General features: G+C 40.3%; 1 protein-coding gene across 4 annotated transcripts in view; it reads right to left on the reverse strand.

The window, feature by feature from the left end:
• The window catches only part of DGKI (diacylglycerol kinase iota), a 200668-nt gene that overhangs the window by 75433 nt on the left and 111982 nt on the right, over positions 1–13253 (reverse strand). For all 4 annotated transcript variants that reach the window (XM_058023130.1, XM_058023133.1, XM_058023132.1 and 1 more), the window contains 6 exons: positions 12295–12373; positions 7550–7605; positions 6617–6679; positions 6320–6393; positions 4953–5064; positions 1778–1977 (listed from right to left, as the gene is read on the reverse strand). In XM_058023130.1, coding sequence (XP_057879113.1) covers positions 1778–1977; positions 4953–5064; positions 6320–6393; positions 6617–6679; positions 7550–7605; positions 12295–12373 — 584 coding nt within the window. The remainder of the gene's footprint in view (positions 1–1777; positions 1978–4952; positions 5065–6319; positions 6394–6616; positions 6680–7549; positions 7606–12294; positions 12374–13253) is intronic.

Here is a 13253-nt window from a genome sequence, read left to right on the forward strand (position 1 = left end):
ACTACAGTTCCTGACAGATCATTTACATTTTCCCAAAACACAGATCTGCAGAAAAATACGTCAGCCAAATCAAAGGACTCTGACAGCAATTTAGTGTACCATGGCACATTTAAATCAAGCTAAACCACAAAGAATATCCCCTTGACAATTGGCATATACTAGAAATCTTGATTTCCCTACCACAGTTTAAATTCAGATCTAAAAACCCAAACCTAACCCATTCTAATTATCAGTTTGAAATACCATGAATTCTCTTTTTACATTTGCATTAGTCTCCTTCAATGCAGAAAAAGATGTCCCAGGGCTGCCCTTTGCTTTCACTGAAGAGTGAGGAGTTGTGGTTGGGTGAAACTGGGCCCTGCTGCCCATAGTTAAGAGTCTGCTATTCTCTGCTCAAGAAAAATGATTATACCTTATGTATTTTCCAGGCAAATAGAAATTGCACATTAGAGAAATGGGTTTCTACTGCAACTTAAAGAATTAGTCTCAGTAAGAGAACAAAGTGCTAAATTGAATAGGAACCTGTTGAAAGTAACCAGGGTGGCTTTGATTATATTAATAGAATATAGATTGACAGCCAGGGAATGAAAAAAATTCTTAAGGACTGGAGTCAAAGTTTGAAGTAAAGCAGGATCTTTCTCTAGATTTACAGCTGTAAGGGACACAACTTTTAAGATAGCAGAAGAGAAAAGGTGTGCCTAAGATCTTGTCCTTTTTTCCCAGTTATAGGAGTTAGTCTTTTGGAAGGTATTACATCTCTTCACAGAATTTGCCTCACCATTACAATTGCAACAGCAAAATTCCCCCACCCATTTCCCCAGAAATATTAAAGCCTCAGTGGATGAGTGTTTGAATTAAATGTGGATCCTTAATAACTTCAGGGCATTAGTTCAGTATCTTTGGATAAGGGATCGACTGTTTGGCTTCATATTTGTAATATTAGATGAAAAACAGCAAAGTCCCTTGCAACAGTCATTTTACCAGCAATAAAGACCTCTACAAGGATTACAATAATACCCTCTACAAAATAATCTAAATTATTTTATTGGGTGGCCACTTTCATGGGTCAAAATTTTACTATTTAGGTTTCTTCTGATTAAATTATAATTGCAGTGCTGGTAAAGAAAGTGTAATCATGAAAAGGAATGTTAGTCCTGTGTATTCCTCTTCACAAGCTACTAGTTTCCAATATCAGCTTTTCTCTAGTCACATTTACAATAATCATTTCTCATTTGAGTTTCTATACTGGAGAAGGATTTCTTACAAAGTACAAACAGTTCTTTCAGGACATTCAAATTTTTCTCCATAGACTCTGCCAGGCAGCATGTGCTCACAGCAAAGACTGAAATATGTCCTGATGAGCTCTTGGTTGTGGCAATTTCTTACAGGGTCTTCAATGCAGCTTAAAAAGCAGATCAATAAAGCTGAGAAACTAAATCAAAAAAACTTCAAGGGCAAATGGCATACATATGCAGAACCATCGAAAGCCAAGGGGCACACTGCCAAGCCTGCAGAAACCTCTCTAAATAAATAAATACATAACAGAAAGATAGAACACCAGTCTGAAAGCAAGACAAGAGTAACTCAGAAGATAAAGAGTAAAAGAAAGTCAGGTAAGTATTTACAATAGAGTGAAAAGGGACTTCAGAAGATGTGATTTTTATTTTTTAATTTATTTTTCAAATGCGCTGCAAGTCCAGTACATGCAAAATCCATGACAGAATACACTGCCCCACACGGGCCTCCTGCCTCTAGGACATGCACGTGTGCAACTCACTCATTCAGCAAAGGCATGGATGTTCTCCTCTTGCTCTTCTGCACCATGTTGGCCTGGTTCCTCAGGGAGATGCGGATGAGGGAGGGGGCCAGCCGGCAGGGCTCGCCGTCCACTTGCATGGGGATGGACTTGTACGTCAGAAGCGTCACCTCCCGGCACTGGTGCAGCCGCTCCCCGTGGCCGCCCACCTGGAGAGCGGCCTGCAAGCAACAAACAAAACACACAAACAAACAAAACACCAAGCAGGTCTTGGAGTCTCTGATGGTCAGAGGGACCCCGAGATACCGACAAGTCTTTTCCCAGCCCGGCAGTCAAAGAAGGAGTCAGGATTCCTCAGCTGTGGTTTTCAAGGTTGTTTATTATTTCTTATCTATAACATTCTTTCTCTGGCCTGCCAGGTCTCTTCAGCAGGTCAGTGTTGTCTTTTACACTAAAAAGTACGTGTACTTTATTTACAATAATTTCCCAATACCTATCACCTATGTTATTCAGTGCGTCCCTACCTTAAACCAATCCAAAAGTGCCACCATCACCCAGAAGATGAGGGCTAGGAAGAAGGAGAAAGAAGGACAAAGCACATCCAAATTCCTCCATCTTGGGACCCCGAGCCCAATTCTAGAAACCTCAAAATTGTACTTTTCACTCTATAACAAGCTAACTATTATTCTACTTAAACCTTCTTGACTTGTAATTCTTCATATAAAGGCGGTAATTTGCTCCATGGGTCAAATTCAAAGTCACAGGTGTCTTGGGCTTTGTGCCAAGGCCTCTGAGCCCCCTGGCAGGGACTCAAGCCATCCAGGACAGCCAGAGAGATGTCCTGGGTTCCGACAAGCAGGGAAAAGACAGCTCAGAACAGAGGCAGCTGAGGCAGTTAAAAAATCCAAAATGCCACTTTAAAGGCAGCGTCCTTTACACAGTACTCCATACCTAAGTTACTCTGAAAGAGCACAATGAAAGCATTTTCACCCAAAACTGCAAAGCAACAAGCAGATATCTACTCACATGCATTATAGGGCTAATCATCTATATATACACACATGTGCGCACACAAATTAATAACTGTGCTCATTCCTAAAGCTTTCAATTTGTTTTGGTTGGTTTGTTTTTACAATAACAGTCATGCTAATAGTTATTTGCTCTTTAAAACAACATCCCTAATTAGATACATCTGCGAGACAGAAAAACTATTTCCCCTTCCTGAACAGAATGGTCCTTAATGTGAATTAGTAAATTTAAATTTTTTATTATGAAAGCTTACACATCAAGTCAACCTCAACATTAGACAGGCTGAAAAGAGCAAGCAGAAGGTCCTTGTTAAAATAATTAAATATCATGTTAAAGAATTCATTTCCAAGAAATTAAGCAAGGAAGACAACGAGCAGATCCTTCAAGTTCAAGGCAGACATGTTTGGGCAAAGTGCTTTTTTAAATGAATATGACTATTATTTGGCAATTCATTCTCATCTCTCAGATGCAGAAAAATAATCTGATATTAATGCAATGCTAACAGAGAGCAGTGTAAACACAAGTCAAGGCCTGTGCACTTAATATTATGGATCAATTGAAAATATGACCAATAATTAAAAATGCTTTTTAAAAAGTAGTTCTTTCCCTTGGTTTCACAGACTCACTTAGGTACAACAAGCACATCTGAGACATACAAGGCAAGTTAGGATTATATCAAAGCTGTCTAGGGTTATAATCATTCTTCAGCATCACAACCAAAGCACACCTGTAGACCCACAGTTCTCAACCAGGCTTCCTTTAAAGAGAATCAGAAGCTCAAAGGGCCCTACTTCTTAAATTCAGCCCTAACTGAAATTGTTGGTAGCTTCTGAGACCTGTCTAGTCACTTCCATTGACTAGAACTGTGTTAGAGACAAAAATAAACAACTCCTCTGACTGAAAACTGTCTGTTTGTACATGCTAAAGTTTTGACAGCATTTTCAAAAACATGTCCTAAACTTCTCCTCACTTTTATTCCACAAGATGGCTAATAAACAAAATTTTTCTTGCCAGTTATTTCCCTAATCCACTAGATCCATTAAAAAAAAAAAAAAAAACAAAAAACATCCAGGAAGGTATCCTTAACTCAGCCAAACTTTTAAAGAAAAGATTGACCAAAACTGCCTTTTGCTTACTTTGAAGATTAGATCTGCTTGACTTCCTCTTTGAGGAAACAAACACCATTATTGTGGGTATTTACTGAAAGTGACATGGTCTGAGGGCAGGTCACACAACAAGGGAGTTTAGCTAAAAGAGGCTTATCCATCTTTGTTTTAAACTAGCTTACATGAGACAGCAGCAACAAAGGCCTCCAGGTATGGAGCTGTGTCAGCTATAAAAACTTGCCAGCAAGTCCAACTGTGGGCCTTCTGCTGGCCACACTAAGCCCAAGCTGCAGCGCCTTAGGCAGGCTGGTGCAAGCATGGGGAAAATTGCCAACTCTGTCTGCATTTAACCAGCCCCTGAAGGCACTGTCAGAGTGTTTGGCCACTGCCATAGCAGGACACCAGGATATTTACAGCAAGATTGCTTTTATGGTATCTCAATTTTAGCTCATTTTAAAGATGGCATTGGAAGAAAGTACACTGACAAATTAACAAATTAAAATTGTTGGCTGAATTTCCTTTTTCTAGCAGAATAAAAAGGAGAGATAAAATTCACGCAAGAAATACTAATAAAGTCTTCCACATCTATTGCTAAAGTTTCACAAGACTTTTGGTGAACATATAGAAACTGTATGTCCATCTAATGAATGGACATGAATTTATATAATATTTCATATTTATATGCCAGCAATACTTAAAAAGAGACTTTACTGCAATAGAATGAAATATACAAAAGTTAAAGAGAAAAGGGAGTGTTTATTTGATCATAGAACATTGCCACAGTAAAATCATGACTTCATGCTCTTATCATACTGTTCTTACTGTATGTTAAACTTGCCATTTAACTTCAGAGCACTGCGCATGCAACTCAGCCACATTTTGCAAGTAATACTTTTGATTATTAAATAACACTTCTCTTATTAGAAAAGAAGTATTTGACTCTGCCAGTTAACAGCAGAGCATCTGACTATGGGGAAGCACATCTGATTTTCAGTAACCAGGAGTATTTTGCAGAGTTGCCCAGGGAGCCCTCCCAGCCTGGCAGCACCCCCTGCACTCACCAGCGAGGCCATGGTGAAGCCGATGACTTCGATGTAGCCATCGTCGTGACGCTGCGGCTCAAAGTCTCTGTGGTCACCAGGGTTCCCCCAGGGCATCGTGCCGGCACAATACCTACAGGGACAGGTTTGGAGAGCCAGCTGGAGAGAGCAGCTTGCCCTGAGAGGTCCTGACTTTTAGCCTTTCAGGCTGTTCTTTTTGTTCCCAAGCTGATACAACGCCCTCAGGTGTACCCGCCATAAACTTTATCAGGTTCCTCTCTGAGAGGAAAATGGGGAAACACCAGGAAATAGGTCAGAGAGCAGCAGCACTCCCTATTTGCTTTGATTCCTGCTGGTAAGCTGTTGAGCCATAAAGCTGTTTTGCCCCTCTTTCCCCTCTCCCTGCTAGCTCAGTACAAGGAATGCAAAACATTGCATAGTTTGAGTGGGCAGGGAGAAATAAGAAGGAGGAACAGATACAGCTGAGGCATCTCTCTTTTCTACCATCAGAGAATAAATGTAAAAGTAATCTGAAAGAGGTAGAAGGGGGAACTTTGGAGAGGTGACACCAAGCAGAAGCTTGCAGTACAGGACTCAAAAGATTAAGTGCTTGGGACTGCCTGTGGAGCAGAGTAGGAGGTTGTCTAAAGCAATGGTCTCCAAAGTGGGGTACATGCAAGAAAAATTCACAAATGACAAGACAATTAGAGTGTTTGAAGACAACTATTACTTTTACTTTCAATAAGAAAACAAACATTAAAAACATACATATTTTTTGTAATACTAGAATAGAGGAACATGTATATAATTGATAAATATACATTTATTGAGGTGGTTCTCAAAAGCTTTTTACTGACAGAAATGCACAATTAAGTTTGGAGACTACTGTTCTAGAGAACAAGAGACCAACAACTTCTGATAATCCAGCCTTATTTTTATTAAGGACACCTTATAACATGTTTAAAACTGTGACTTCTTTCAGCAGCTTGGTATTCCTTAACTGCTAAAATATTCATCCTTCCCCTCTCTCCATTTCTGTCCCCTCCTCTCCCTGTCCTTTTTTTCCACACTTGGACTCTAATTAAGCAAAAGACCAGGTATCTATCTCTTTAATAACTTGTTTGCAGGTAAGATGCACAGCTTTCCAAAGTGTGCTTGTTAAGCATTTCTACTGCATCAGGATACTCAACTTTTTAAGGAATGGTTTTGCTGCACTCTGAACTCTGAAGCCATTCTGCATAGCTCATTAACAGCATTATAAGGAGCCAGCTCTCAATGAGGTGAGAAAATGCTTCTTGCACATTCACTCAGCCGAGGAAATCTGTTAGGTGTCTTGAAAACTATTGTTATTTTTGTTACATAACTTCAAGAATCTGTCTTGAGCTTACCTGGGTATGTTTAAAAACACTATACACTGGAACTTCAGCTCCTGGATCTTTGGAGTCAGGTCTGTACCATCACACTACAAAGCCAAAGTGACAGAGCACAGAGAAATTGCTGAATGGAGCCACAGACAAGAGAAGTGTTGCTGCTTTGTAACAACTTTCCCAAGACTTTCCTTGGAATGTGTTGCAAATGTCATGCTCAAAACTGAAAAGTAACAGAGCCATTAAACTCTCACCTCACTCTCCCTCCAAACCTCCACCCCCTCCCCACAACACTATGACACAATTTCTTATACTCACCACAACTTTAACATGCTTGGATAAATCTCTTGAGCTTCTTTGCAGAAAGTCTGTAAAGGCTGCCTGCAACAGAAATCAGTGCAGGAATTGTCAACACCACCTCTCTTCTTTTTTTTTCCCCTCAGTTCTTATCCCTCCACAGAGCTAATTGCCAATATGCCCTCCTTTGGCCAAACTTACTCTCTCAGAAGACGCAATTTGATTTTATTGTTTTAAATTGTGATACTTCTGCTTTTGAGAGCTTAACTGAAAAAAAGTCCTTGAACACCAAAGTTCAATGGTATCCTGAACCATTAAGCACAAATTCTTGCTCACATACTTGTTTCCATATTTAAGGCACATGGGTGTTATCACCCAGAAATACATTATATGCCATTCATTACCAAACTAGTGTGTACTCTTAATGGCTTTAGAATGAAGTGTTGTCCATTTGCCTCCTGAATGCACAAGTGGGTAATTATATGAGCATATTCACCCATCATTAACCACTCCAAATGTCTGATTTGTGCCCTGCACTCCCCACCATCCTACATCCAAGGCTGCTCCTCAAAGCTACAAAGATACTGGTCAAAATTTTGAGAATTCCTCCAGCAAAGTCAGTACCAATGCAGTGCCCAAGCCCTGAAAGAAGCAGAGCAATGCCTTGAGAATCTTATAAGCGAGAAGCAGAGGGACCAAGATATGACCAGGACAGTGTCCAAAGGAGTGGCAGTTTTCTCACCTGTCCACCTCTGTATAATAACAGTACCACAGGCTCTTTCCTACAGACACCTGTGTGTGGCACTGCCAGAAACAGCATGACTGCACTTGAAATTGTAACAGGCAGAATAAACTGGCATGAGCTCCTGATGTGAGAAAATGAGGGGGAAGGTAATTAAGAAGACATTCAAGCAACTTAGTTAACACCATTCTGTAAGACAAATCTTTACTTACCCCGGCATAAAACATTTTATTTCTAAATCGGCTGTTGAATTTCTCTGGATTTGCTTCTGTGAAAGGATGAGAAAAAAAAGTATGAACACCCTAATAAAACAAACAGATTTCATCATACCTTCACATTCTCTGCCAACACTACAGTGCTTTCAGTGTATCACTCATAGAAAATATTACCATAAATATGTTTTCCATGTGTGAGTCCCCCATCTGTGCCTTTCTCTGCTATCAGATTTCAAACACTGATATTGAATTCTTCCCTTTTCTTGTAGAGTGTGGAAATAGAGCAAAGAGGTAACAAGAATTCAATTCAATCAGTAATTTAGCACCTCTCAGGCTATTCATTTTATGATAGAATAGAATTTTTAGACTTCTGTTTCTAAGAGTGGAGAACAAATCTGTAAGAATTATTAGAAATTTATGGAACAATAACCCATGCTTTGAACCAGGAGTAAAACATTAGTAAATTACAAGATTAAACAGCCCCTAAATTCTGATTTGTTAAAAGTTACTAAGGAATAGACATTTCTACCCAAAGATTTCTGCAGAAAACTAAAAAAAGGAAAAAGAGAATTGGTTACTCTAAAACCTATTTAGAAACCCATTTCATTTTGATTAGACTCCAAGAGATGGAGAATTTTAAGTCTAGTAGTAATGTACCTCTAATGGTTAATTATTCTCACTGTTAAAGTAAATGTGGTGGTTTCCAATCTTGAAATTTTCAGTCTTCAACTGCCAACTGCTAAATCTTGTTATACTTCCCTATCAGATTAAAGAGCCTTCAACTATCAGATACCTTGTCCTCGAGTAAATACTTATAGGCAGCAATTAAATAGCCTCTTAACCTTCTTTCCAATAAGCTAAATGGAGTTCCCTTAATCTCCCTATATGAGACACATTTCCCAGAATATAGTTCATTCTTGAGCCTCCTTAGAAACTGCTTTCCTTGTTTATGGCATCTAGAGATTCCAGAAGCAGCCCTTCTGACCCTGTACTCGGTGTTAGTGCCAGTGTCTCACCCTGGCTCATTGATTCTCTAGTGAAAACATCAAACTACCAAGGCAGTCCTTCTGGCTAAAGCATCACATTAGCATGGACACATCCAAATTACCTCTCAAATGACCACTTAAAACAATACTTCCAGTTCTCTTGAAAGCCACTACATCTCACAAACTACAGCTCCATTTTGTAAGAATGAGCTGCTTGAGGTTTCTGATTTGCTTGTTGGCGCAGTTACTATATCTGTTGCTGTGTCACAGGTGACTCAAACTCAGTCAGGGCCACTTCTACTTCAAACAACTAATTTAATTGCATAATTCAATCTCATCTCACTTACTGAGCTCATAGCTCTTGGCAGAGAGTCTCAACACCCCATGCTAAGCAGCAGAAGGCTTCTGAAGACTTAGTGCCTGTGCTGCACATACCCTCATGTGAGTCTCCCTAATGGTTCCAGAGAGCAGACACCACAGCACTGGACCTTATGACAAACACTCTCCCTAATTAAAGCCCCAGTTTAGAACAGGAAAAGGAACCTTTCTGATGTCAGGGACTCAGCAGTCCCTCAACCTACTGCTCCTACTTCTGCCAACACAGATGAGCACGGGTAGGGTGGAAGGACTGTGCGATGGAAAATAGAGCCTTAGGTTTATTAGAAGAAGTAAATTATTGAGTGCATATCCAAGGCTCATTCCATCCTCACTGTTCCTAAACCATCAACAAAATAGAAAAATTGAATGTGTTAGACTCTGTCTGTGTCTGTGGGGAAGTTTCCTGCAAATGAACAGTCCTGCACAGCTGAGGGATCAAACAGCATGTCAGCAGGGATAAATTGCATCTTCCATGCTCTACCAAAGCATAAGGATACCAATGGAGGAAGCAGGAAATAGCCAGTACCCAGAACACTTCCCAAAAAAGCAGAGCTAAATCCATCAGACTTGGATCCAACCTCAAGTCTCAATCTGATAAGTCACAAGTGTAGAGGTTGCCATGGAAAAGACCACATTAATATATAGGTTCCTTTGAGACACTGCAATCACTGCTTATTCTAAATATAACAGCTGACCAATATCTACTGCTTCAAGCGTCCTATTGGCTGAGAGCTCATATCAATTTATCTTATTTTGGTTTTCAGGCATGATATTCATTTGTTTTAATCTATATGTGATTACAATAGCTCCACATAAGCAAATTCATGCAGTCAATTACCTCAAGAGCACAAGTGCTATAGCTGTGAAAGTACTTTACATTTTGCTACCATTGCTAAGAATTTCTCTGGATTATCCTCAGTGGTAAATAAGGTCATAATCTGCTTGGCATTGCTTAATTCACCAAGCCACAGGATTCCTTAGGCTGGAAGGAACCTTTAAATTCCATCTAGTCCAACCCCCTGCAATGGGCAGGGACATCTTCACCTAGATCTGGCTGCTCAGAGACTCATTCAATCCAGCGTCAAGTGTTTCCAGGGATGGGGCTCCCACCACCTCTCTGGGCAACCTGTGCCAGTGTTTTAACCGTGTTCATGGTTAAAAACTTATTCCTTATATCTAGTCCAAACTTGCACTATTTTTGCTTAGAGCCATTGTCCCTTTGTCGTATTGAAACAGGACCCATTTTTCTTATAAAACCCCTTCAAATACTAAAAAGCTTCAATAAGTCCAAGTGCCGAGTATTGCACTTCGGCCATAATAATCCCCTGTACCGATACAAGCTGGGGATGGAGTGGCTGGATAGTGCCCAGGTGGAAAGGGACCTGGGGGTGCTGGTTGACAGTCGATTGAATATGAGCCAGCAGTGTGCCCAGGTAGCCAAGAGGGCCAATGCCATCCTGGCCAGTATCAGAAATGGAGTGGCCAGCAGGAACAGAGAGGTCATTCTTCCCCTGTACTCGGCACTGGTGAGGCCTCACCTGGAGTATTGCATCCAGTTCTGGGCCCCTCACTTTAGGAGGGACATCGAGTTACTTGAGCGTGTCCAGAGGAGAGCAACGAAACTAATAAAGGGCTTGGAACACAAGCCATATGAAGAGCGACTGAGGGAGCTGGGGTTGTTCAGCCTGGAGAAAAGGAGACTAAGGGGTGACCTCATCACTCTCTACAACTTCCTGAAGGGTGGCTGTAGTGAGCTGGGGGTCGGCCTCTTTCTCCGGGCGACAACGGATAGAACAAGAGGACACAGTCTCAAGTTGCGTCAAGGTAGATGTAAGTTAGAAGTAAGAAGGAAATACTTCACAGAAAGAGTGGTCAGAAACTGGAATCATTTACCCAGTGAGGTGGTGGAGGCATCATCCCTTGAAGAATTCAAAAAAAGACTGGATGTGGCACTTGCTGCCATGATCTAGTTGAACAGTTAGAACATCGGCTGGACTAGATGATCTTATAGGTCTCTTCCAGTCTTGAAAATTCTGTGATTCTGTGAAGTGCTCCCAGGAACCTTTTCGTCTCCAGGCAGAACAACCCCAAGTCCACATGAAAAACAATACAACCAACCCACACACCAACAACACTTTCAAGGCTTTCCTATAAGCTATCCTCTTCTAAAATGCATAGGATTCATATATTTTAGCATTTGAGAAGACAAGGATGACACCAGCAGTGAGGACTTGTGCTACAGAAGCTCTCCTGGCCATACAAACCCAGACATTCAGCTTGCTCTGCCAAGTGCTTTTTCACCCGTGTAAATTTTTAAAACCCTGGCATGTCTGAAATAACATTCATCCTTTATAGGGCTCCATAACTTCATTATTAAATAATGCCTCCATTAAATGAGAAAGTAGCCATGCATTTAATCTATACAGTATATTCACAGTCACATTAGCAATGCAGAGTGACATGCACTCATAAAAAAATGCATACAGCTGTCATAATTTCATTCCTGTGCCCTTTTGTGGCCCCTCATTATTATTCCTAAAGCTTGAAGCAGTCTTAAACATCATAAAATATGCATTAGCTCATTCCATCATGTATCCTTCTCTTTATTTAGCCTGGCATTAGAGTGCTATCTTTTCATCTTGAAATGACACTCTGATAGTATGACAGCGACTATGAGGAAGGCTATGTTTCAGAAAAAATACCTGCATATAAAGCTGGAATAACCAAAAGCTGAAGGCAGACACGTGAGCAAGGCTTGTTTCTACAAGCACACCTGCCTAAACCATATAAATAGAGCTGTTCATATCAGTGCAAAGCTGCTCGTATCAGTCCTTAAGCCTGTCAGTCTGTACAGGGTGGCATAACTGCTGCTGGCAAGGGGACAGACAAGGTGCTACAGCTGCTCAAAGGGTTAAATGTGCACAGAATTGTCAGGAATTTAACTTGCACAGAGAACTCTGGGTCTGTACCAAGACCAGAGCATGGTATACTGATCCATGGGTAACAGCTGTTCAGTTTGAGAAAAAAATTATATTCCTGCCACTTCCAGTCTTGTGGCTGTTCTCTTCCCTCCACTTCCACATTCACACCTGACTTCTATATTATCTCCTTTACAAGATCTAACACTCTGTGAAGCTTCCCTTTAAGCCTTTTTTTTGCCAGTACATTACAGTCTTCTTTATACTTTTTTCATTTCTTAATCATAAGTCCCTTGGAAACTCATGACAAAATCACTTTTTCTTCTTCTATGTATCTTAATGTTTTATGCTCCAGCTTTACTTCTAAATTATAAGAACAGGATGTTAAATCCAACTCTATTTCTTATTCATAAAATAACTGCCCATCCACAAGGCTAAGGAAATAAAAAGTTCATATTACCTCTGGATTCATGGAACTCCAATGTAACATGTGCATCAAATCCAAGACTGAAGTAATTATTGAAGACATTGAGGGGAAGCTGCAATTAGATAATAAAGAGACATTAAAACAGCGTGAATGGAACATTTCTCAACACACCAGGGTTTAACTATTTAAATTTGGCTCATCATGGAAACCTACTAAGAACAAAGTGGAACATATCAGGGAAACGTAAGCAGAAGGTTGTTCTGAAGGTTAGGAATGGCTTGTGGAAAATAATTGGATACAAGAGCCTGAAGAACACAAATAGACCTACAGTGCTTTATGATCATATGTGTGTCTTTGTTAGCACATCAAAGGGTTCCTTATGTTGTCATTTAGATTTCCCATAAGGCTGCACCACTTAACATATCACCAACACAAAGGTTTTCAAAGGTTTTGCTGGCTCTTCAAGCTCAGCATGGCAAATGAAGCTCCAGCTGTGTTCTTCGCGCTCCATATATAACCAGGAGCAAGTCAAGTCCCAGAGAAGAAGCCCTAATCCTATTGAGGATGCACGAGGCAGGCAGGCACACATCTGGCCTCTTCATTGTTTCACACACCCAGCAGGGCTGTAGAGGGGCAGCTGTAGCATCCAATAGATAAGCTGGAAATTTTAACTAAGAAGAAGAAAATAGTTCACAGAATCAGGAGGTTTTTATTTTTGTGGTGTTTTTCAACATCTTCAGTCCAATGTGTTCTCCCTGCAAAAATTTTCCCATTCTTCAACTACCAAGATACACTAGTGGAGATTATATGGAGACCCACATAGAAAGAAGTTAAATACAAAAACACACTACACCTTGCTGTGAAGTAGGAAACAGCTGGTACCCATAAGCAAAATTCTAAAGAATTAAGTTTTACATCCTCTTTTTAGTTTTCTCTAATTAGAGAATGGATGGCAGTTATCCTGCAACTAGAGAAAAGCAACAATGACCTTT

The sequence above is a fragment of the Melospiza georgiana genome, chromosome 4 (genome assembly GCF_028018845.1).
Source record: "Melospiza georgiana isolate bMelGeo1 chromosome 4, bMelGeo1.pri, whole genome shotgun sequence".
NCBI lineage: Eukaryota > Metazoa > Chordata > Aves > Passeriformes > Passerellidae > Melospiza > Melospiza georgiana.